The following is a 21,830-nucleotide window of genomic DNA, read 5'->3' on the forward strand; positions in this document are numbered from 1 at the left end:
CAGATGCCTAGGGGAGACTTGTGCATGTAGTTTCTCGGGTGGAATTGCTTTTCCAGAGTGACCTGCAAGCCTAAACACCGGTGTCACTTTCTCAGCTGTTCTGTGGAAGGAAACCCAGCAGCTGCTGACCCAGAGTGTGGGCTACTTGTGGCATGCTATGGACTAATGGCAATAAAATTAATATGTCAAACCAATATGGTAATCTAAATGTGTCTAGCAATTCCCCACATGGAATAAAAAACTTCAGCAGTGCTAAAGCAGCTGTTAGAGAGGTCTTCCTTATGCTCATTTAGAACAAAATTAAGGCTCTAGGAAGAAGAGAAGCAGGTAAATTATCTTAATTTTAGGAATAAAATATTCCTTAAGAATTCAAGGTACTTGGTTTCCTTCTCTGATTGTTATGGTCACTATACCTTTAAGTATTTTTGGATTAAAAATCCCCTGTTTTGATTTAGCATTTGACTTATATACACATGCTCATCCTGTTTAAAGACTGATTCAGCAGAAGAATCATGTTGAATTTATAGATTCAGTAAATAGTAAGTGGGGAAGTATTTTACTGGTATAATGTGAAAATGCAGATTTGATGGTTGCATGTTTGAAACTTCATAACACTGGGTTTGTCAGTATAGAAACAGTAGTATTTCTTTTTCTAGCTGTTTTAATTTGGGAACTTATTTTGATTTGGTTAGCTGGTGTCAGGCGATGTCCATGGAAGAAGCCCTTCACACTTCAGATGGTGACAAAAAAGAGCAGGCAGCTTAATGCTACCAAACTAGGGGTGTGTCAAATCTCTCTCAAGAATGATAAACTCAATGGAGTTGTCTATTTTTAACCTCCCGTTCTTTCCTTTTGGCAGACTAATCAGTGTTAGCTGAGCCGTTTCACTGAATGAATCCAAGCCACTCCGGTGCTTTCTGAAATGAGCAGTGGACCCGGGAGGGAGCATCTCCAATTCTGCTTTGATGCGTGCAGTCCCAGTGTGAAGCATCATGTCAGAGGAGGCCAGCTCGGAGCAGGAGCCTTCTACAACCACAGTGAGCTCAGTTGCTGTGCAGGCTGGGGATGCCAGTATTGTTATAGCTGTGCTTAAGGTAAGGCAGCAACTGCTGGCATGTCTGCTCCTGCCTTTCTGCTGCTCCCTGACTAAGGCTCCTTTGAAATGTTCTGGGCAAATGAGTAGTTAGATTAAAATGGTATGGCAAGGCCATTTGATTAGTCAGTATTTAATAGACTTTTCTTGGAATTTCTGTTCACAGTTACTCTTGCTGGTGTTTGGGTTGTTGGCGGGTTTTGTTTTTTTCTTCAAGTAGGGTAAGTAGTTTGGTCAAAATATGTAGGGTCTTAGAGGGAAAGAATTCCTCTTACTCTGTTTAAAAAGAGTTAAATGAAGAGTGGCATAAAAATGAGTTTAAAGCATGTTGATTGTAGTTAAGCCTCCTTGAGTTATTTTAAGCTGTACTCAGCAATAACTTTACACAATTAGTAGCTCTACGAACTCCACAGCTGAGGTATTTTCTGGGAAGGAAAAAAAGAATCTAAACTTACTGCTGAGTAGTTATTTTTGAAAGCTGTGCTTCCACAGTCCCACGTGTTTCAGTAAAGCCCTTGTGTGCACACGGTGGTTTTTATAAGTCCCAAAAGGACTGTTTTGTGAGCTGGAATCCACACCTTCAGTTGGCATAAAATTCGGCATTGGGAATAAATCTGGGTGCTAGCAATTAATCCCAGCTGGAATTTATTGGCAGTTTGATTTTTCCGTTCTCGGGCAACCTGTAAAACGCGCCAGCCTCAGCCATTTGAGTGTGTCTGTAATGCAGAATAGGTGACAACTCAACTCATTATCGCCTTAATTCAGGTGATTATTCAGGATGGCTTACCTGAGTTGTGGGAAGGCTTTTTCGAGGTCAGTTTTCACCCTTCCTGTGGGGTGGTCTGCTGCTGCAGGGGGGTAATTTTATTCCAAGGAGACTCAAACTGAAGATGAAGTTTCAGGTTTTTTTCCTTTTGTGTTTTTATATTTATTACTTATTTTTTATATTTATTTATATTTTTATATTTCATTTATTTTTAATTTTATTTTTCCTCTCTGTGCTGTGGAACCATGCTAGCTCCCGGTGACATCAGAGCTTCAGTCTTTATCAGCATCCTTTGGTTCCTGTTCCAAATGTTAAATGTCCCTGCTGCTACTCTGTGCAATGTCTTGCTCCATATATTCAGTCTAGAGGTACACTGCACCTGTGTGGTAGAAATAAGAGCTGGGGCTATGGTTTTTGCATCTGCTGTAATGTATTTGTGACTTCTGCCTGCCCCACTCGCCCTCCAAATTCACTGAACTATCTGTGTCATCTTCAGCTAAAAGGGGAGATGAGTCAAAGAAAAACTTTTTGGATCGTTGTGATAATTTTATTCTTTATGGGCAAAATCAATACTGGAGCAGCTTCTGGATAACAGTAGTCTGGGGTTTTGTTACCTGTTTCAAATGAAGTTGATTGTGTATTCTCTGTGACTTCATTGTGTGTGCGGTGCCCATGACCACAGAAAGCGTGTGTGAGCTCAGAATGTGTGTGAGTAAAGAAACCAAGGGAACCTTGTGTGTTCTGAAGGCTGTAATTGTTTGCTTTTTTTCAGTGTGGGAAATGGGTGAAACTTCAGCTAGCTGAATCAACACCAAATATATTAGAAATTGGCAGCAATCAAGATGAGACAAAAAAACTACTTCAAGATCATGAATTCCTCCTATCCAAACTGAAGGTAAGATGTGATAAGACCACAAAAAATTCCTCAAGTCATTTCAGTTCGGGTACAACAGCTGATGTAGCTGCCTGTGCCTCCTATTGCAGTATGGTGGTTAGGTTAAACTCCACATGGAAAAAAATTATGTTCAGCCTTTGTCAGTGTATCAGATCTTTGGTGGTCCTTGCGGGTTCCCTCCAATTCAGGATATTCTAAAATTCTCTGGAAATTAGGCTTCTTCACAGGAAAAATATTCTTCTGACAGCAACAGTAAAGGCACAGGTTTTTCTACTTTGTGCATCAGTGGCAAGTGAAAAAATCTGATAGCCCTCAGTAATTGCTAAATCTAAAGAAATGTCAATTCATTTTTTAAGTTCTCCAATGTTGTGAAAAGTTTGATTATTTTGTAACAGCTGTGAACACAAGTAAGCCCCTTGTAAGTCTGAAGTAGAGATTCCACAGACATTTAAATTGAATCTTAATTGATGTATGTTGTATTGGGAATGATATTGTAAGATTAAAACAGCTTGTCTTGGTCTAGGAATATTTTAGTTAAGTAACAGTCCTAAAATCAGATTTCGGCATTCCTGAGAGCAGATTATAGGAACAGTAGCGCTTGGATGCTGAGTGAAAGGCTTGCATGAAAGAACTGAATGATTTAAAATGTGGATGTTTGATACTGAGAGAAATCTAAAGTCACCTAAAAAAATGTTTTGATGTTTTGATCGGGCAGGTTGACTTTATATATGTAGAGAAATAAATTCCTCTAGCATCTTTGAAGCTGTGAGCAGTAACTTGTCCATTTAATTTTTGGGGGGATGACATAAACTTGAGCTCTGAAAGAACAAACAGGATTTGGATAGGATCAGGCATTTTATTTAATACCATGCACTTCTCCAATCATTGAAAATATCCAACAAGTGTGAGGTAATTCTATACAGCAGATGGAGAATGTAGCTAATACACTGGATTTTGAAGAGTATGAAGAGTAGAATTATGGAAAAAAACTCACCAAACACCCAAAACCAAGCAAAATACCCAAATCCTAGAGAGAGGTGGTTTTGCTTTCCTTTCTTATCCAAGTGCCTCATCTTTATTGTCATTAATGCAACATTTGGGTGTTCTTGGAACAAGCTGCTGTGTCCTGTTGGAGCAATTCAGAATTAGCTCAGTTCTTACACACTGATGACGGGGAGAAACTGATTATTTTTCTCCTAATTTTCAAAAAGAAATATTAAAGAGTGGAAAAAGAAAACAGAGTAATTTCCATCTTTATAAGAAAATCAAAGCTTCGGATAACATTTTATTATCAAGTCAAATCTGATCAGAAAACTTATGCATAAACTGCTAAAGAATGCTTGTCATCCAAATACATTGGGATCAAATACACGTTATTTCATGTTTTATGCCTGTGGTCCTTGCAGAAATTAACATTGATTAATGAATATTCTATAAAAGAATTAAGTTCAAAATTGCTACTTTTTCCTCAAAAATATGAGCTGTGATAATAAGGGGCTGCAATGTTGTTATAATTCTTCCTGGCTGCGCATTTTTCAGCCATGACTGTTTGTGACTTATAGTAAGCTGTTAACTCTTGTCAGTAATATCATCGTCTTAAATCACTAAATCCACTCATAAAAAGTTTTTCCAAGATTGATTCTCAGTGTTTGAAATATTGTTTAGAGGAATTATTTTCCACTTAGCATTTGATAATGAATTATGCCTTAGCTATGTGAAGGCAAGAGGCAGTTTGAATTGTTTCCCCATTTATTTTTTACTGTTGTAAGAAAAAAAAAAAAAGGAAAATAAATCCTGACAGATACCCATACTTGATATGCATGTGCTTAGCTTTGCTGATTACACTCAATTCAAAATTAAACTTTTGTGCAGGTCAGGCAAAAATTCTTGAATGAATAATGATTCAATCATGAAACTAGTTCTGCTTGAGGCAAGAGTTAGATGATTCATTCTAAATACATCTTGGGAATCAGTAGAGATGAACCTATGGACTTTTAGAAGATAATTTAGGGAATAGTTGTCCATTTTGGCATTATCCCATGCTCTTCTGTAAACTTGTTCTAAATTTTGTTCACCCCATTTGCTTTTTAACTTCGTTATTCTCATCCCAGTATATTTGTTGGCAGTTATAATCAAAATATTCAGGCCAAATTCTTTTGTCAGTTTAATATGTTGAAGGTTCACAGGTGTAAGTAAGGACAAAGTCTGGCACAGTGTTCAGTTTACAGTACTTCTGGTGCTGGAGGAGAAGGAATGTAATCCAGCTCAGTATTTCAGGGAATTGGTTTTTACTTAGCAATGCTAACAGGGTTAAAAAAGCCCAAACAGTTTGACACTTAGTAAGGCAGATGGTACTTTAAACAGTAATTTGAATATACTTGTGGAAAAAGAAAACAGTAATTTCTAGAACATATTAAAAGTTCTTTTAATGTTCAGAATTACAGTGATAAAAATTGGTGTATGCTCTCCAGGGCGGTAGGGAAAAACATATCCAAAATACTTTGCTTTGAAAGAATACACTCTGGCATATTAATTACTGATTTACATTTGTTCCATTAAATTTAGGAATTCAGAACGTTCTACTACCTAAACAAAAAGCAGAATACAACTTTTTAAAAGGGCCCCACTTCAAGTGTTTACAGATTAGGAAACAGAAGTGTTATTATTAATAGAGTTGAAATAATAGATGTTGAACAAGAAAGAGAAAAACTGAGACTAAAAAGAGAACGCGTGTACAATGTTTACATCCAGCCAAAATGCCCCTCAGTAGTCTCATCTAATATGCTCTCTTTCTAAGTTAAGGCATTCTGTTTCTCTTTTGCCAAATCACACCATATCAGCAGCACCAGTTCTCTTGAAACCATCAACTTCTGTGATTTCAGGCAAGTTTCTTTCCCAATATCTGCCTCGTCCTTCTTTAGGTAACTTTGAGCAGGTTTATATGCTCTGGAAATAAGTGTGTGTACATTTGAATGTCTCATTCTTCATAGTTTAAAAAGAAAAATTAGAAGAATCAAACCAATAAAGCCCAAGACAAAACTTCCAGCAGGTAAAATGGTCTAGATTGATCTTTGCAAAGACATTTCTCTGCCATTCTCCTGTTGTTTCTAACAGAAGTACTACTTGGAGATAACATGATTTCTTAGTGCTTGGGTCTCTCAATATTAAAACTCACTGGATCAGAAAAAAAAGGAAAAAAAAAAAGAAAAAGAGTGTGTATGTGTCCATAACAATGTTAAAATTCCCAATAAGGCATTCTTGGTTTGCTTCCAAAGTTCTGGTTTTTATCATGAGAGACACTGTGGCAGAACAGCCAAAAAATTGAAGTGAATCTAGCCCACAAACTTAAGTTTAAAACCATAACTCTTATTAATTTGGCTCATGAACCTGAGGATTGCTTCTAATTATTTTATTTACTTTAATTCACCAAGCATAACTTGCAAAATAGTAATTTATATGCTAATAGCCAAGAGAAATAAATTATAAAACTACTTTCTTCAAAAAGCACTAATACACTCATTTTTTGCATTTAATATCTTCTAATTAAGGCTTTCAGTTATTTCAAGCAAAGCTACTTTCAAAGTGCTTATTTTTCAGTAATTTTGTTGTGGAAGAAATCATTTGTTAGTATTTTCTGAATTATTGGCAGTTATTTGTATGAACAAAATTCCACCAGAATAGTGCTTGTCTCGGGGTAGCTTTATGACTATTTTCTGGGCTTCAAGTTACCAGCTATGTTGTATAGTCTCAGCACTGCCTTTTAGCACTAACTAAAGGTTAATTTTAGCAGCACCTCAGTGCTAAGAGAATGGGAGGGTAGTTTACACCTCTGAAAATTCCAAGTTATAATAGTGCACAACAACTCAGGAAAGGCAAAGGATAATTTGCATGTTTGCACGAGCTCCTTTGTGACTGCATGCTGGGCATTCCTTGTGTTGTCAAGCCTCATTCCAGCTTCTCAGAGTCCAAAGACAACTCTTCTCTTCTAATTTTTTCTTTTTGTGTTCACAGGGAGTGAAACGTGAGATTCCAAAAATGTTTGAAATAATTTAAGTGTTTACTGGAAAGCTCTGTCAATTCACACAGTTGATAAAAAAACTCATTAAAATTCAAGTTTCCCGGAAATATTTTGTTTTTCATATTTTTTTATGGGAATATAAATTTTTCCTCATATTAACTTTGCTCCTAGATCAAGAGACAAAAGTTGGAAAAAACGGAAATACCAGTTGGATATTAGGGGGAAAAAAAAAGTTTGACCATGAAAATAAATTCATTCTAGGAAAATTTGTGCAGAAAAGTTCTGGATTTTCCACTGTTAGGGATATTTAAGACTTCATGGGTTAAGTCCTTGAGTAACTAGAGAAAGGGTTTAGACAGATGATCTGAAGAGTTCTGTCGAAATTATTCCTTGACTCTGTGTTGAGAAAAGGTTAATATTTCAAAGACAAAAAGTGGAAAACCATTAATAGCAGTCTACTTCATTTAAAAATAAACTATTCATCTATGTAGTATATAGAAACCAATGTCGTTGAGGATATTATTTTATAAGTTCACAGTAACTAGTGGCTTTGACAGTTGTGGGAAGCATGACTTTAAACTCATGAAAATTAAACCTTAATATCACTCTGACCATCTTAGGTATTTGAGCTGTTTCTCAAACAAAGAGCAGTTTCCTGTAAAATATTTCTCTCTCTCTTTTTTTTTTTTTTTTTTTTTAATAGTGTGTCTTCTCAAAATGTGACTTTTTCTGTTGCTGAGGAAACAGACAGCATGACAACTCTTGTGATACTATGCTAGGGCTTTTTTGTAGCATTACAGGAGCTATTATTTGAAGGCAATACAATCCACACCCATTTTAAATGAGTGAACCATATTCAATCCATGTTAAAGGAAAAAATAAGTCCGTATTTGAAAACTTCCATTAATCAGTTCTAAATACTGAAAGACTATTGCACATGAACAGTTTCATAATTATTTTATTTTTGGTTACTTTATGCACATTAGTTTTGCAATAGTTTCATTTAAATGCAGTAGTTTGGTTTGCTTTAACCTGATTTTCTTTGGTTGGATTTGAATTAATTTCACAGTAACTGAATTTTACAAGATGCAGGAAGCATGACTGGATAGATAACCTTTGATAACTATTCCATTTTTCTCTGTGTCTTAGGGATTAGCTGTGCCTCACAGCTAATCAATTACAATTTTCAGGGATAAATGCCAATTAACAACCTGTTCAGAAAAGAGGTTTCTAAAAGAAGAAAATCTGCTTCTGGGTCCTATACCATTTGTGAGCATTCATCTTGCATAGTTAGGAAAGATTTAGCATTTGAAATGTCTTTTAAATATATTGAAGCTGATGTAATATTAGGATAAAAGCACACCTAGTTTTATTTCAAAATATAAAATAGTCAGCTCTTTTAAAAGCTAGTCTTTGCCAAGAAATTCCACGTGGAACTACCTCAGATGTCATCTGGTTTTCTACAGTGCATTCAGAACAGCTGTGAATGTGGTGTCATCATTTTGGTAAAATTAACCTTCTAGTGACAAGCAGTCTGGGTGTAAAGTTCTGAGAATATTTTACCTATTTTTCTTTTCCATGTCAGCATTATGACTATAATGCTTCTCAATAATTGATATTAAGATGTTGAGTTAGTAGAAACTACCAATATTTCATATACTCATTTAATTCCTGTTACATTTGTTACAGAGTTGGTCTAGAGTGTTAATAATGTTGGATAATTAATGAATGATGTTACTTTTACAGAGTTGTTCTGCATATAAAAATTTTATGCCTCATCAAGAAAGAAACATCATAAAGGCTTCTCTTACGGTGCTTTACTGTATCAACTTTTTATCCAGTAGTTTATGAATGGCCGTTTAAATTACCTAATAAAAATTTCTTTTCACATTGCATATTCATGTGGTAGCGCCTCTAATAACAACAGCAAAGTGACACTCTATTAATTCATGCTCATGATAAAACCCAAGATGTGGGTTGAGAAGAGCACAGAAGAAATGTTAATCAATTTTTCTGACACACTAAAGATTTGTAACATAAGCTGGAAATGGGCCAGAAGTTATCTTTCTTGTGGTGAGATTAATAAAAGGAATGAAACACAGAAGAATTATTTTGACAATAGAGCATTATTATTTGGTGGCTAGCTTGAGCAATGCAGCGAGCTGAACTTGAAACATTACATAAGTTAGGTGTGTTTTTTGGAGAGTACATGCTTATGTTCAAACCACTCCTGTCTGCATTAGCATTGTAGTCATCAGAATCTTATGAGTAAATTACCTCACAAACTTCTAGAACTTGTGATGTCCAATAATGGGATATGATGACATGTGAAAGAGGAATCAAAATATCTGCACTACCACTACTTCCAGGAAGAGAGATCTGTGTTTACGGAGGTGTAAAAACACTAGAGTGTAAATATTAAAGATAACATGACAAATTCTCTTAACTCAGTTTGTATGTGAATTTTATAAAATTATTGCCTCCAATAAGTGCAGATGAAATTCAGAAGCTTGCTATAAAACATGCAGAAATAGCTACTCTCTATCACCAGGAACTGGAAATAAAGCAGGCTCCTGTACAGACCCATTGTAAAAATATCCTGACACCAGTATCAGCACAATGTTTTGGATTTTGTGTACATGTTTCTTACGTTTGGTTTGGTTTGGTGTATTTCCTTCTCAGGCTTTGGAAGACAAGGTATGGGACCTGTTGCATGAAGCAGACAAGGTTGCAGAGGAGAACAAAGAAAAGAGTCAGGTTTATGATGCCATGGCAGAGACCCTTGGGGATGCATGGGATGCCCTCATCATTATGTTAGAGAAGCGACAGGCACTTCTGGAACTTACTTCAGTGTTCTTTGAAAATGCTCTGGAGGTTTGTATTTAAATCAAGTAACTGTTGATTTGAAGCCACCCTCATCTAACAGGTACTCCGACCACTGTAATTTGAATGTATTTTATGTTCATTGTATTCCTAAAGGCTGAGGCAAACAAAAAAAAATAGAATGTTGGGATGCATCCTTTCTTTTCCACCTTTCAGAGAGTAAGGGATTAAGCTGAACAAAAAAAACCAAACATGTAGACTTTAAGAAATATTTTAGTCACAATGTTTCCAAATTTGTACTTGACAGGGAATGGCAGTGAATAGTGGAACTGGACCAAACCCCAAAATATGTATTCAGTGGCTATGGACATTCTGTAGAATATCTTTCGTTCCTTCTGATGAATTTTGATTCCTCTTGATTATTTGGCATTGAAAGAACTTATTCTCGGTGCTTCACTGATGCACACTGATGATTGGTCACTGGAGGTTTTACACCAAAATATCCATAAGGATATTATCCATAAGGTAATTACATAAAGCAGACATTAGTCTAACTTGACAGTCCTTTACCTGAGACTTTGATGTACAGGTGGAAACAAAAACGGTGTGATCCCTGTTTACCCATTTCTCTCTTGTTCTAATTCATGATATACACTGGGAGCTAAAGGAGAGAGGGATTCCACACCCTGCAGGCTTTTCCCACTCTGTGTGGCCTCAGGATCAACTGTCCCCACAACCTGGAACTCAAACACTTTAGTAATTCTCCCTGAAAATCTTATTTCTACAGCATGCCACCCAGAAGTTGCAGAAGCAACCGTGGGATTTCTAGCTGTCCTAAGAAGTCCAAGATCAGCAAACTACTAATTATTGAGTCCCGATAAAGTGTATTATACAAAGAAATTAGATTTGGCATAAGGCTTTGTAGGAGAAGTTATTCACAAAGTGACAAACTGTAATTACAAGTTGTGTCAACTAAAAACTTTCAATCAGTACCTCAAAGGAAAAAAGAACTCAGAAGGTGCATAGAGGCCACAAAACATCTGGATCTGGCAGTCACTAAAAATGCCTTTCACCAAGAATTTGCAAGTTCTCATGAACTTTCCCAATAACGCAGAGATTATGATGTAGTTAAAGAAAACAAAATTATGGTGTGCTTCTCTGTATCTTTTGTTTCCTTAATGCAGTTTGCTGTTAAAATTGACCAAGTTGAAGATTTCCTGAAAAATGCTCAAGAGTTTGAAAATATTGACTCTTTGAGAGAACTACTTCTGCAACAAGAGCATCATACAAAAGGTAAAAAGAGTATTCCACTCCTGATAGCATGTGGTTGTGCACTGACTACTCGAGTGAGTAATTTAATTATTTTTATGCATATTTAAAAAAAAATCTTACAACAAATACACAAATATTCTATTTGGAAAAATACAATGGTGAGAATGATTTTAGCAGACTTGCTGAAAGATGTGAAACTCCTGGTTTCAAGCTAGCCCTTGCATCTCCCCTTCAACAACTTTCCTGCACATACCTTTGCCCATAATGTTTCTTCCACATGAATTCTTTTTCTTTATTCAGGCTTCCATGTGAAGCACCTTCTACCATACTGTGGCACATTCAAACCAAAAAGAGAAAATTTTGGAACAAATCTCATTGTGTGGCTACTTCACACACCTTTGCAATTCCATATGGTTCTGCATTTTTTCTAAGAATTAAGATTCCATCTTTGTAATTTTAGTCAAATTTTGCTATATGAGTATTAACACTTGGCAGAATATCAATTGTATTTTATTATTCACTAGTGGAGCACTAGCTAAAATATTTTTAGGTACTTTGAGCACCAGGTATTCTTCCTAGGAGGCTGAATAGAGAATTGAATTTAAGGTAACTCTAATATGGGTTTTGGGTCTTCAGAACTGATCTTCATGGGAACAAAATGCTCACTGCATACCAATTTAAACTTGAAGTATCTGGCAGCAATTTACTGCTGAAAAGATGGTCTATAACTGTAAGGATCAAATGAAATTATATGCCAGAGAAAGACTGCTTTGATGGCAGTAAGCCTTTCCCTCAGATGGAGGGAAGTGGCTGCAACTTATTGACTTCTTATTCTACCTCAACCACAAAAAATTTTGAAAGTTGGTATTGAGCTATTTGATAAAAAACAGTGCTTCCTGCAAGAAGGATGCTGTCTACCCACTCCAAAGGAAGGTGGCTGAAAATACAACCCTCACCAAGTATTGTCTCTACCAGTATGTAATAAGTAGTTCACAAATGCTTATCATTCTGGAATTTAAAACAAAACAAAGAAAAAAAAAAAAGCTTTTGACATAAATGCACTTTAGAAAGGAATAAAAAACGTGAAAACTTGTGAACTAGGTTTGTTTACCCATTTTTATGTATGTGGATAGACTGAAATTAAGCATTTTTGATTAGTACCACTTTTCTGGAAGGCATGAAGTAAAATGGACAGGCTTGTTGCAGTGAGAAATGGAATTTAATCTCTCCTGTCAGCCCTTGGTGACTGAAGAACTGGAGGCCTCCCACTCTGCTTCTTGCCTAAGTGTTCTAAGTGAAAGACAGGGATTTAGGGTGCTTTGCCTGGAATTACCACTGCAAGTACTCGGCTGGGAAGATCAGAGTTTCAGGAGGGTTACTTCTTGCTGTTTTATTGGAAGTTCCTGGCAAATACTTGTTTCTTTGTATTTTTCTTAATGTCTACCTAGACACTTATATTGCCTTGTCTCCCCTTCTTCCTAAAAAAATTTCTTTCTCATTTGAAGCACTTAGAAATATCAATCATTGTCTATTCAATAGATTTTTAACTGTATGAGTTTAAGGAGCTGGAACAAAGACAGATATGTCACTAATAGATCTTTGAAATGGAGTAGTCCACTGAATTTTAACCCTGAATGTGTCTAGGTACCGACTACAGAAAGAAGGTAGGAGCTCCTGATAGCCCTGACTTATTTACAACAGCCCCAGGCATGAGAACTTTTTTTTTTCTTTTTTTTTTTTTCTTTTTTTTTCCCCCCAAGACCTGTGAGGGATGTAAAGACCTAAACTTAGCTTGCATCAAAAAACTGCAGAGGGTACTGACCCACACGGGAAGCAGGGTACAAAATTCCACTTCAGCTTATCCGTGGGTTGGGAAGCCATCAAAAAGAGCTCAGTTTTGAGAAAACAGTGACACTTCTGGGCTTTGTTTTGATGTCTCTCAGTACACCCTTGCATGTGTGTGTATATGTTTGTGTATATGCCATTGTACCTTTGCAGGTTTACATAGGAGCTATCCAAATTTAAATATCTTAGTACATATATGTCTCCTAAAGGAAGCATTCGTGTTCATGCAATACATGACAATATGTTGTGTTCATATATGCAAATAGTTTGAAAGATACTTGAGTAATATTTGAAATATGGCACTAGAATCACAAAGCATTCTGGGTTTATTTCCTGGTGGAATTCTGTTCTTACAGAACTTTTGGAGAAGTCGCTTGCTCTTCTGAACAAAAGCCAAGACCTAACTCAATTCATAGAAGAATTCAAATGTGAGGGGCCAAATGCAAATCCGGAGCTGATTCAAGGAGCCCACAGCAGCTGCTTGAAGATTGACAATCTCCTTGAGATGCTGCAGGACAGGAGACGGCAGCTGGACAAATTCCTTAGACATCAGCGCCAAGGACTGCAGCAGGTTCTGCAAATTTGTTTGTGGCACCAACAAGAGAGCCAGGTAAGACATACACTATCATGTCAAGGGAAATCACAGTGTAAAAAAACAACCTAGCAACTGTTTTACAGTTCAAATGAAAAAGAAGCTTAAATATATTTTAGACCAGTATTTCTGGGCCACTTCTTCTTGAGGAAATCCTAAGTTTTGAATATTTGACTGATGTTAATGGGATTTAAGGGAGTACAAAGAAAGCAGAGTACTGGAGACGTGCTCTGCTCTATAGAATCTCAGAGTAGCTTTTTGCTCTTTGTGTTGCTTCTGTTTTGCTAGGCACAACTGTGTAGTCTGGAAGGATGCACAATCTGTGTGCTGTTTATCCCTTCTTACCAGGTTGTGAAACGCTGAAAATGCAATGTCTCCCTTTGATCTCTAACTGGAATGTGATGATCTGATAGTCATGATTGTAACATGTTTCTTTTTCAGAATTTTCAATGTGTGAAAGCATATTTATTTTACATAGCTTCCTTTACGGAAGGATCAGTATCATATTTTCTGGTATCTTTCATTAATGAAAATCAAAGGCAGATTGGCATATTTTATGCATAATTATTTATCTTTGGCAGAAGAAAGTAATTAATCCAGTCATTAATTATTGTAAATGAAAGATAAAATCTGATTCTTGAAAAATAGGAGTGATTTTAGATTTCAGCCAATCAAAGAAAACCACTGGTTTTTTTCAAACAGCTGTGTTAACCTTGTCTCCTTTCCCATCCCTTTAGCAAAATCACTGAAAATGAAATTCTGTGGGTTTCTTGCTTATAAAGCAAGTTAAGAATTCTCAGCCATTCCTCCAGGGCTAAGGTAGCACTATGAAATCACTCAGAGGTGTTAACTGTAGTGGAAGCCAACTGATTAAACTCACTGTAATGGAAAGGAATATTGCCAAGTGGTAAAGGGGTGAACATTTACTTATAACAGGGTTTAAAAAGGACTTCTTCCTCTGCCTAGCATTACAGAAATACTGGTTTGTTTTGCTAAACAGACACATGATAAACCACCCCGCCCCCCAGCTCTAATTTCCAAAGAAATTTTTATTTCCCTTTTAACACAGTTTTTATTGTCCACTCCATTCATTTGTATTTTGATGAACCCATAGTAAATGTTCTGTAAAAATGTGCTTCCAGGAAAATGTTTCAGTCAGTAAGTACACATCTGGAGGATATGCTCATGAAATGAAGGCTTCGTATTAAAATAATTTCCTTACTTCCCTGGATCTGTTGGACTCATAATGTGAAATTTTTTAATGTGTAACTGAAAGTATTTCCAGCACATTTTGAAGGTTTTTATAATTTTTTAAATAATTGCTGAAATGTATTTAAAATGGCATGGTTCTATATGAGCAGATAAAACAACAACAACAAAAAATTTCTAGTGGGCTATTAAAATCTGTAGTACCTAGAGTACAGAAATTCTTAGTATGCTGCCTATGATCTAAGTATAGTGGTGATTTTCCACACTGGAAAGACTGGAGGAAATCCTCCTGATACCAATAACTAATTCAGGACACTATTTTAAAACGTGGAGCTTCACTCAGGAATTCTTGCCATGTGTTGTTTAGAAAGAAAGTGAGAGGTACCTACTATGAATCAAGCAGATATAAATGCAAGTAATTCTGTGGAATTTAGAAGATGTAATTGTATGCTGCATATACTTGCTGAAGAAGTCAGTAAGATGTATAAAACTGTACATCTACATAAGATTCCACACGATAGTATCCCATTATCTTTACTGGGTTTTTCATGGCAGGGACAGAGAGGTTCTGTTAGGTTAGAAGTACTCAGACTTGTAGTATTTTACTGTATGTAAATATTTAAGTTGCTGTATGTCAAGGGAGAATGTACAATATCTTTATGGTATCAAAAAACATGCATTTATTCTAGGCATGGGTATAACTTCATTCTTCTTTTACTGTGTTAATTTACAATCTGGTCATACTCGATGAATACATTTTTGTCTGTTTTGTCATATTTATACACACTATGTGCTTGCTTTGGCATTAATCCTTCTGCATTTGTTATGACACAAATGCAAGCATTTAAATAAAAACATGAACATTCGGAATGAAAAATGAAAGGATGGAAATGTGAGCTTTTTTAAAAATTAAACTCCCTTGTACATATTTTTAAAAATGTAAAATAGCTTCTCAAACTTCTTACTGAATTATTTTTGTTATTTAATTAGGTAACATCTTGGTATAAGAAAAACATCAGAGATTACTTTCAGAAGCAAAACTTGGGCTCATCACTATTGGAAAATGAAGAGTTACTTCAGGAACTTGAAGAAATGGAAGTCAAAGTGAAAGTATGAAATATCATAATTGGTTGGTGAACCTACTTTAAAAATGAGTACAAAACATGAACCTGGTCATTGAACAAACACAAATAGGAGCAGACATTTTCTATATGTACATGAGATATATATCTCTGTATGTCTAAATTATTTTTTGCAATTTTGCTTCTTTCAATACAAGGCCTCCATGTTTCTCAGATTTTTTTTCCCATTTAAAATTTTAAAAGTTAAAAGAAGAATAATCCTTGATGTTGTTTAGTTGGCTTTTCAATTTAGTGATCGAGTTTCACACTGGTAATTTACATATAAAACTCTGTGGTGAAAAATAAAGGAATTTTGTTAGAATATTAACAAATCTTAATGCTTATAAAGGACAAAACCCCAGCCATTTCTATCACAATTAATTGTCAGTGATCTTAGTACACAACTGGAAGAGGTATTTGCCAATTTATTTCTTGTGATTAAAAGTAATAGAAAAATGCTACTTTCATAGTTAATATCAGTTTTCCAGAGAATAAATCTGTTACTGCCACTCATAAAAGCAAGATGAAATTAAAGAAAATGTTACTATAAGAAAAAAGGATCTCAGCATGAAATAAATTGCAAAATTTAGAATCTTTTTTAGGTAACTGAATTGTGTTGTCATCAGTAAGTGCTGTTGCTGAGTCAGTACCATTCCCCTGGATATAATTTTTATGCGATTGAATTTGGATAACCCAGATGACCAAGGAGACCTTTTTCATCCAGAAACTATTCCAATAGAAGTAAATGCTTTCTTAAAGGTTATTGTGTTGATAGTAAGAGACCTCTGATTGTTCACAGGTCTGTTTCCTTGCAAGCTTTGTTGTTAAATATCACGTTTGTCTGTCTGCATAATGAACAGTTAACTGCTTCAAGGCTGTCATGCAAACACAGTACAGTGATATTCCTAATGCTTCTCCAAAGCAGCATGTCCAAAAATACTTTTTTGTTAAGGGGAGATAAGCATGTGAAGACAAATTCTTCTCAACAGGCCTTTGGAAGAAAAAAAACAGGATAAATCAGTAAATGAGTACACTGTGGAGTGTTTTCAGAGAGAGAGAAGAGAGGCACCCACAACAATAGGTGTTCTAAAGCTTTGCTGAATTTTAACTAAATAATCATTAATTTTTCCCAATTTTATTTTCACAGTCTATTCTTGTAACTTGCTGTCTGAATTAGAAATTAGGGTGTAAGGGCAGAAAGGAAAACAATATGAATTTTCATTTTGCATAATAATCCTTTTCACGGTTGAATATCTAGAAACTAACTTATAATAACATTTATTGCAATTTCACCTAACAATTCTTCTCCCATATGTTATGTAATAGATCATTAATATAATTTTAATTAATTGCCTTTTTCTAATGAGGTAATTTAAAAGTGTTTAGCATTAAATATTTTTGTTATGCATCCGTGTGAATGATGATTTGGAGCATCTTAGCCTTCTGCATTTCTTACTACTAGCATGTCCTAGCAGAGGGAAATTAAATTCTTGAAAGGGGATATTAAATGAGCATGTTGGTTTTGCTTATGACATGCAGAAGAGTGGCCAGGTTGAAACAGCATGCTGAAAATATACTTGAGAAATCTGTGAGTTATGGGGCTTTGAGAAAGCTGTGAATTATAGGCATTAGTTTTTGCAGCACTGACCTGCAGATGCTGAAAAGAGAATAAAGGATGAACCTGTTCTAAAGTAGCATAAATAAATGTTTTCAGGTAACATTTCATATGTGTACTGTAGCTCAGAATAAAATGTTTGTGTGTAGTAGCTATGCAGGGCAAGTTTAATTGTTCTCACAGGGAGTAAGAAAGTGAAAATTTCCAATGTATGAACCATTTCACACAATGTGTTTGCTTACATGTATTGTTGCATTAAGTTGAACAGGAGAAATGGTTTCTTAAATTGTTCAGAGCCCATCCTAAGAGGGATTTACAGGCCTAGCAACTAATTTATGGGACTGGGCTGAGAGGAGAAAGATTCATTATTATTATTATGTTCTCAAGCTGTTATCTTGCGTTGAACCTCACCTTGCTTAGAGGCAAAACCTCTTAAAACATTCTCGCTGGTTTGTAAAATTATCAAGACCAAAAACAAACCCAAGAAACCGTAACTGGGGAAAGAAGTGCCCTCAACCCTCCTTCCCCCACTGCTGCAAGGACTTTGCCAGCCCCCCCCAGTCCCTGCCACCAAGACTGGAGAGCAGGGGCACATTTGGGAGCCCATGTTTCAGTAAGGGGGTGCTGGCACTGGTTACCTGCCCGCTGTTAACATTTCTATGTGCCTGCAGGTGCTCCACGTGCTAAAGAAGAACTGCTAGCACCGCTTTGTGGCCAAATAATTTTTAACATATCTCAGCGATTTATTCCCTGGGGTGGCAGACTTTGAATCACTTCTTCCCCTTTCTGCTTGTTGATTTTTATCAGCTCACTGTTAAACGCACTGCCAGAGCCATTCAGTGAACTTCCCAAAAGACACATCATGTGGCAGCTCCACAACCCCTTGTGGATTTATTAGTGCCCGCTACTTCTTTGGCAATTTGAGGGAATAATATGATTATATTGGTGGTTATACTGCAATGCAGTTCCTGCAGGTGAAAGCCTTTCAAATATTCACGAGGACTAAATTGTCGGTGTGCTGATGTATGCAATGAATCCATGACAGGCAGATTTGGGGCTCAGGAAAAGTTCAGTTGTGGACATTCTGCATATGAGAGAATAAGCTAATTTATCACACATTCTTAAAATAACCTAAAAACATACTTCTATGTTTAATTGACTTATGTTTTAAATGCTGCTCTTCCTAATATATGGCTCATGATCTGAAGTCAAATACATGTGCTTCAAAGTTTTCTAAGCTTAACTTACAACATTCCAGTAAAAAAAAATAAGTTTTATACAGCTTCTCATATTTTAATTCAAAGTCCAAAACTTTTATTGTATAGATGAGAAAAGTCAATTTATCCCACAATAATTGATAGATTTTTAGGTATTTCCCCATTTCCCCCCAGGCTTGTGCTGAATATTTTAGGAGGCAGAAGATCTTGAAGACTTTTAATTAAAGCTACAACTTTTAAAATTCATCAGTTTTCACACACTTGAAAAAGACCTGTTTAATCAAGGAACCTAGAAAGGACTCATTTTCCTTGCCAAATGGAATAGTGAAAGTGGGCTTTTAAAAAACATACTAGTGTGAAGAAAAGAATAGTGACAAGAGCTAAGGAGGCACGTTCAACATATCTTTAATGTGTCAGAACAATTCACAAGCATCTCCTGATAAATTGAAAAGTCAATGTAATAGTAGTCTGTGTGTTTCTTTCAAGGAAAATGAGTAAGAAATATGTTAGTGTTGACTTGTGAATTCAGCATGTCGAGTTCTGAGGAAGAGAAGAAGCTAACTAAGATTTTTCCACTGAATTTTTATGTTGGTTAAAAGCCTAGGCTTTTTATGTAGGTGAAAAAACATTGCTTTATAAATAGAGGGCTGAAAATGAAGTTGTTGCTGGCTGTTTTATAGAAAATTTAACCAAGTTTGAGGAATATTTAAACAGGATAGCAAATGTGTCTAACCAAATTTAATATGTTCAGAGAGTGTGTTAAGGTTGTAATGTTTGTGGAATGTTTTAAAATATAAATTACTATAATAAATTGGGGTTTTGAGTTAATGTGAAAATTTAGAGAAGAGCCTTGCCTCAATATCACAAGGCAAGAGTTTAATACCTTCTTTTAGACCACCTAAAAACTGCTGTTTGGATCTTGTACCAAATAAATTTATGAATTTTGCTAGAATGAAATACTCTTACAGGGAATAATTTCACTTTCGGTAATTTTCTTATAATTAGTCTTGTCTGCTGTAATTATAATTTTAACAGATAATACACTGGAACAATTCAAAACTTTTGTCTTTCCATACCTGTTTCTAAGCTAGTTATGGGCAATTTTCTTTCCACTTGTTAACGCATGTGCATTTTTCATTTTTGCATAAAATATTATTTTTAAATTATGATACAAATAAATAATAATAGCAAAATGAGGATTCACATACTCAACCGCACTTTCTTTGATGTTTTTTTGTGGTGAATTATTATTATTCCCCGTTAAGATCTTCAGGGTTGTTTTCTAATTAACATAAGTATCTATATGCTTGAATGTATGCAAAATTACTATTAAAATCTGACCATGCAATTCATAGCAGTAATTTCAGCTGCAAGTATTGGAAGATGACAGTATTCTGGTACTGTTATTATTGGAAATCAAGTCACTTAAACTGTGTGTATGGGGACATCTCCTTACTCATTTCCCCCCCCTCCAAGACAAATTGTTCAGGTAAAAAGTAACAAATGCAGCACAATATTGATGTATTACCCCTAAATTCCTCACTCTTGCTTAGTGTTGCCTAGGATAGAGAGAGAAAGGATTTTATCAAAGAAGAATTGTGCATTAAATAATAGAGTGTGGGATTTCACTTAATTAAAAGTACAGACTGAAGATAATTTCATTCAGATGTCGGTAATGGTCATTATTTTAATTTGAAAAAGAAATTTTAAAAATTAGAAAGATTTTGCTGTAGCTGTTTATCAGTAATAGACAAAATGAAAAAAAAAAAGTGCTTTTATTGTGCCCAGGATTAATCTCTTTTGATTTCAGTAGGAAGCTGAGAGTACCCAACTCAAGTCCTCAAGATATTTGGGGGATTTTTTTGGAGTGTTTTCTTGAGAAAGTGAGTGATTTCATTGCAGGGTATTCTAAACCAGCAGTATTTTAAGAAGTATAGAAGGAAATACAGTGGGCAGGACTTGGCCTTCAGATGCTTGTCTGGGGAGGAGGTGAACTTGAAAAACCTCTGAGAAGGCTTTTCCTGCAGGTTCCCTTGTGGAAGGGACAAAAGAGTTGAAATGAGTGAGAGAAATTTGCATCTTTGTAGGCAAAGAGTGCAGGTATATTGAAGCACAGCCAGAACACACACACATAAAAAAAATAAATAAATAAAACAAAGAAAGGTTTGTTGGAATATGTGGAATTGGTTTTCTTACTAAAGCCCTTAAAATCCGATTGGATTTTGATTTGATTTGGGAACATTTTAAGGTTAATGAATTTTTTAATGCTTTTTTTTTTTTAATTGATAATGCTATAAGAAAAGTTAAAAACAAAACTAGATTTCATATGAAAAAGCTGAATAAAGCATCAATGTAGACCTGTGGATTTTTACTGCTGCTTTCCATGACAGAAAGGTGAGAGTGTTCACCACAGTAGAGAAATGACATCCCAGAGGGTGATGCATTATTTGGGTCACTACAGCAGAAGCACAAGTCAGCTCAGTATGAACAGCAGAGAAAAGAAAGAGGAGTTAAATAGACAATAGTTTTAATTAACTAAATGTGCTTCCAAGTGGTGCAATGTACACCAAAAACCTGTATGCAAACTGGCACTGATTCAACAGAATCCATTTTAAAGCACCTTGGTTTTAAGATACCTGGCTCAATTGTCAAAAATGTTTCTGACTCTGTGACTTGAAATTCTTAAGTGTGATGTTCCTTTTATTCCTTCTGTCACTGCCAGTAGAAAGGTTGGTGGTCACATAAGGCAGAGATACTTTTTGAGTGGACTCGTGATTTTGTGTAGGAAATCAGGGGAACTGTACAATGGAGAATACCAAGGATGATGGCACAACCTGCTGGAAGGGAGGGTCATTTGACTGAAGTGATTACTGCACATCTTGAGCAGGACTTCTCTCACTGCAAGCAGCTGTTATTCAGGCAGTATTTTATTTTATTTTATTTTGGTTTTTAAATTATTTTTATTTTTTATTTATTTTATTTAATTTAATTTTTTATTTTTATTTTACTTTTATTTTTTATTTATTTTATTTTTATTTTTTATTTTTTATATTTTTAAATTTTTTTATTTTTTATTTTTTATTTTTTATTTTTTATTTTTTTATTTTTGTATTTTATTTTATTGTTTTTCTTTATTTTTTCTTTTTTTTTCTTTATTTTTTATTTTTTCTTTATTTTTTATTTTTTCTTTATTTTTTCTTTTTTTCCTCTTTTCCTTTTTTCTTATTTTATTTTATTTTTTATTTTTTATTTTATTATTATTTTATTTTTATTTTATTTTATTTTATTTTATTTTTTGTTGTTCTTTATTTTTTCTTTATTTTTTCATTTTTTCATTTTATTTTTTTTTTTATTTTTAAATTTT

General features: G+C 35.0%; 1 protein-coding gene across 2 annotated transcripts in view; it reads left to right on the forward strand.

The window, feature by feature from the left end:
* Positions 1 to 992: 992 nt before the first annotated feature.
* The window catches only part of CCDC141 (coiled-coil domain containing 141), a 57,503-nt gene continuing 36,665 nt past the window's right edge, over positions 993 to 21,830 (forward strand). For both annotated transcript variants that reach the window (XM_062498407.1, XM_062498408.1), the window contains exons 1-6: positions 993 to 1,094; positions 2,632 to 2,754; positions 9,455 to 9,646; positions 10,780 to 10,888; positions 13,069 to 13,322; positions 15,504 to 15,623. In XM_062498407.1, coding sequence (XP_062354391.1) covers positions 993 to 1,094; positions 2,632 to 2,754; positions 9,455 to 9,646; positions 10,780 to 10,888; positions 13,069 to 13,322; positions 15,504 to 15,623 — 900 coding nt within the window. The remainder of the gene's footprint in view (positions 1,095 to 2,631; positions 2,755 to 9,454; positions 9,647 to 10,779; positions 10,889 to 13,068; positions 13,323 to 15,503; positions 15,624 to 21,830) is intronic.

This window comes from Cinclus cinclus, chromosome 9 (assembly GCF_963662255.1).
Source record: "Cinclus cinclus chromosome 9, bCinCin1.1, whole genome shotgun sequence".
NCBI classification, from domain to species: domain Eukaryota; kingdom Metazoa; phylum Chordata; class Aves; order Passeriformes; family Cinclidae; genus Cinclus; species Cinclus cinclus.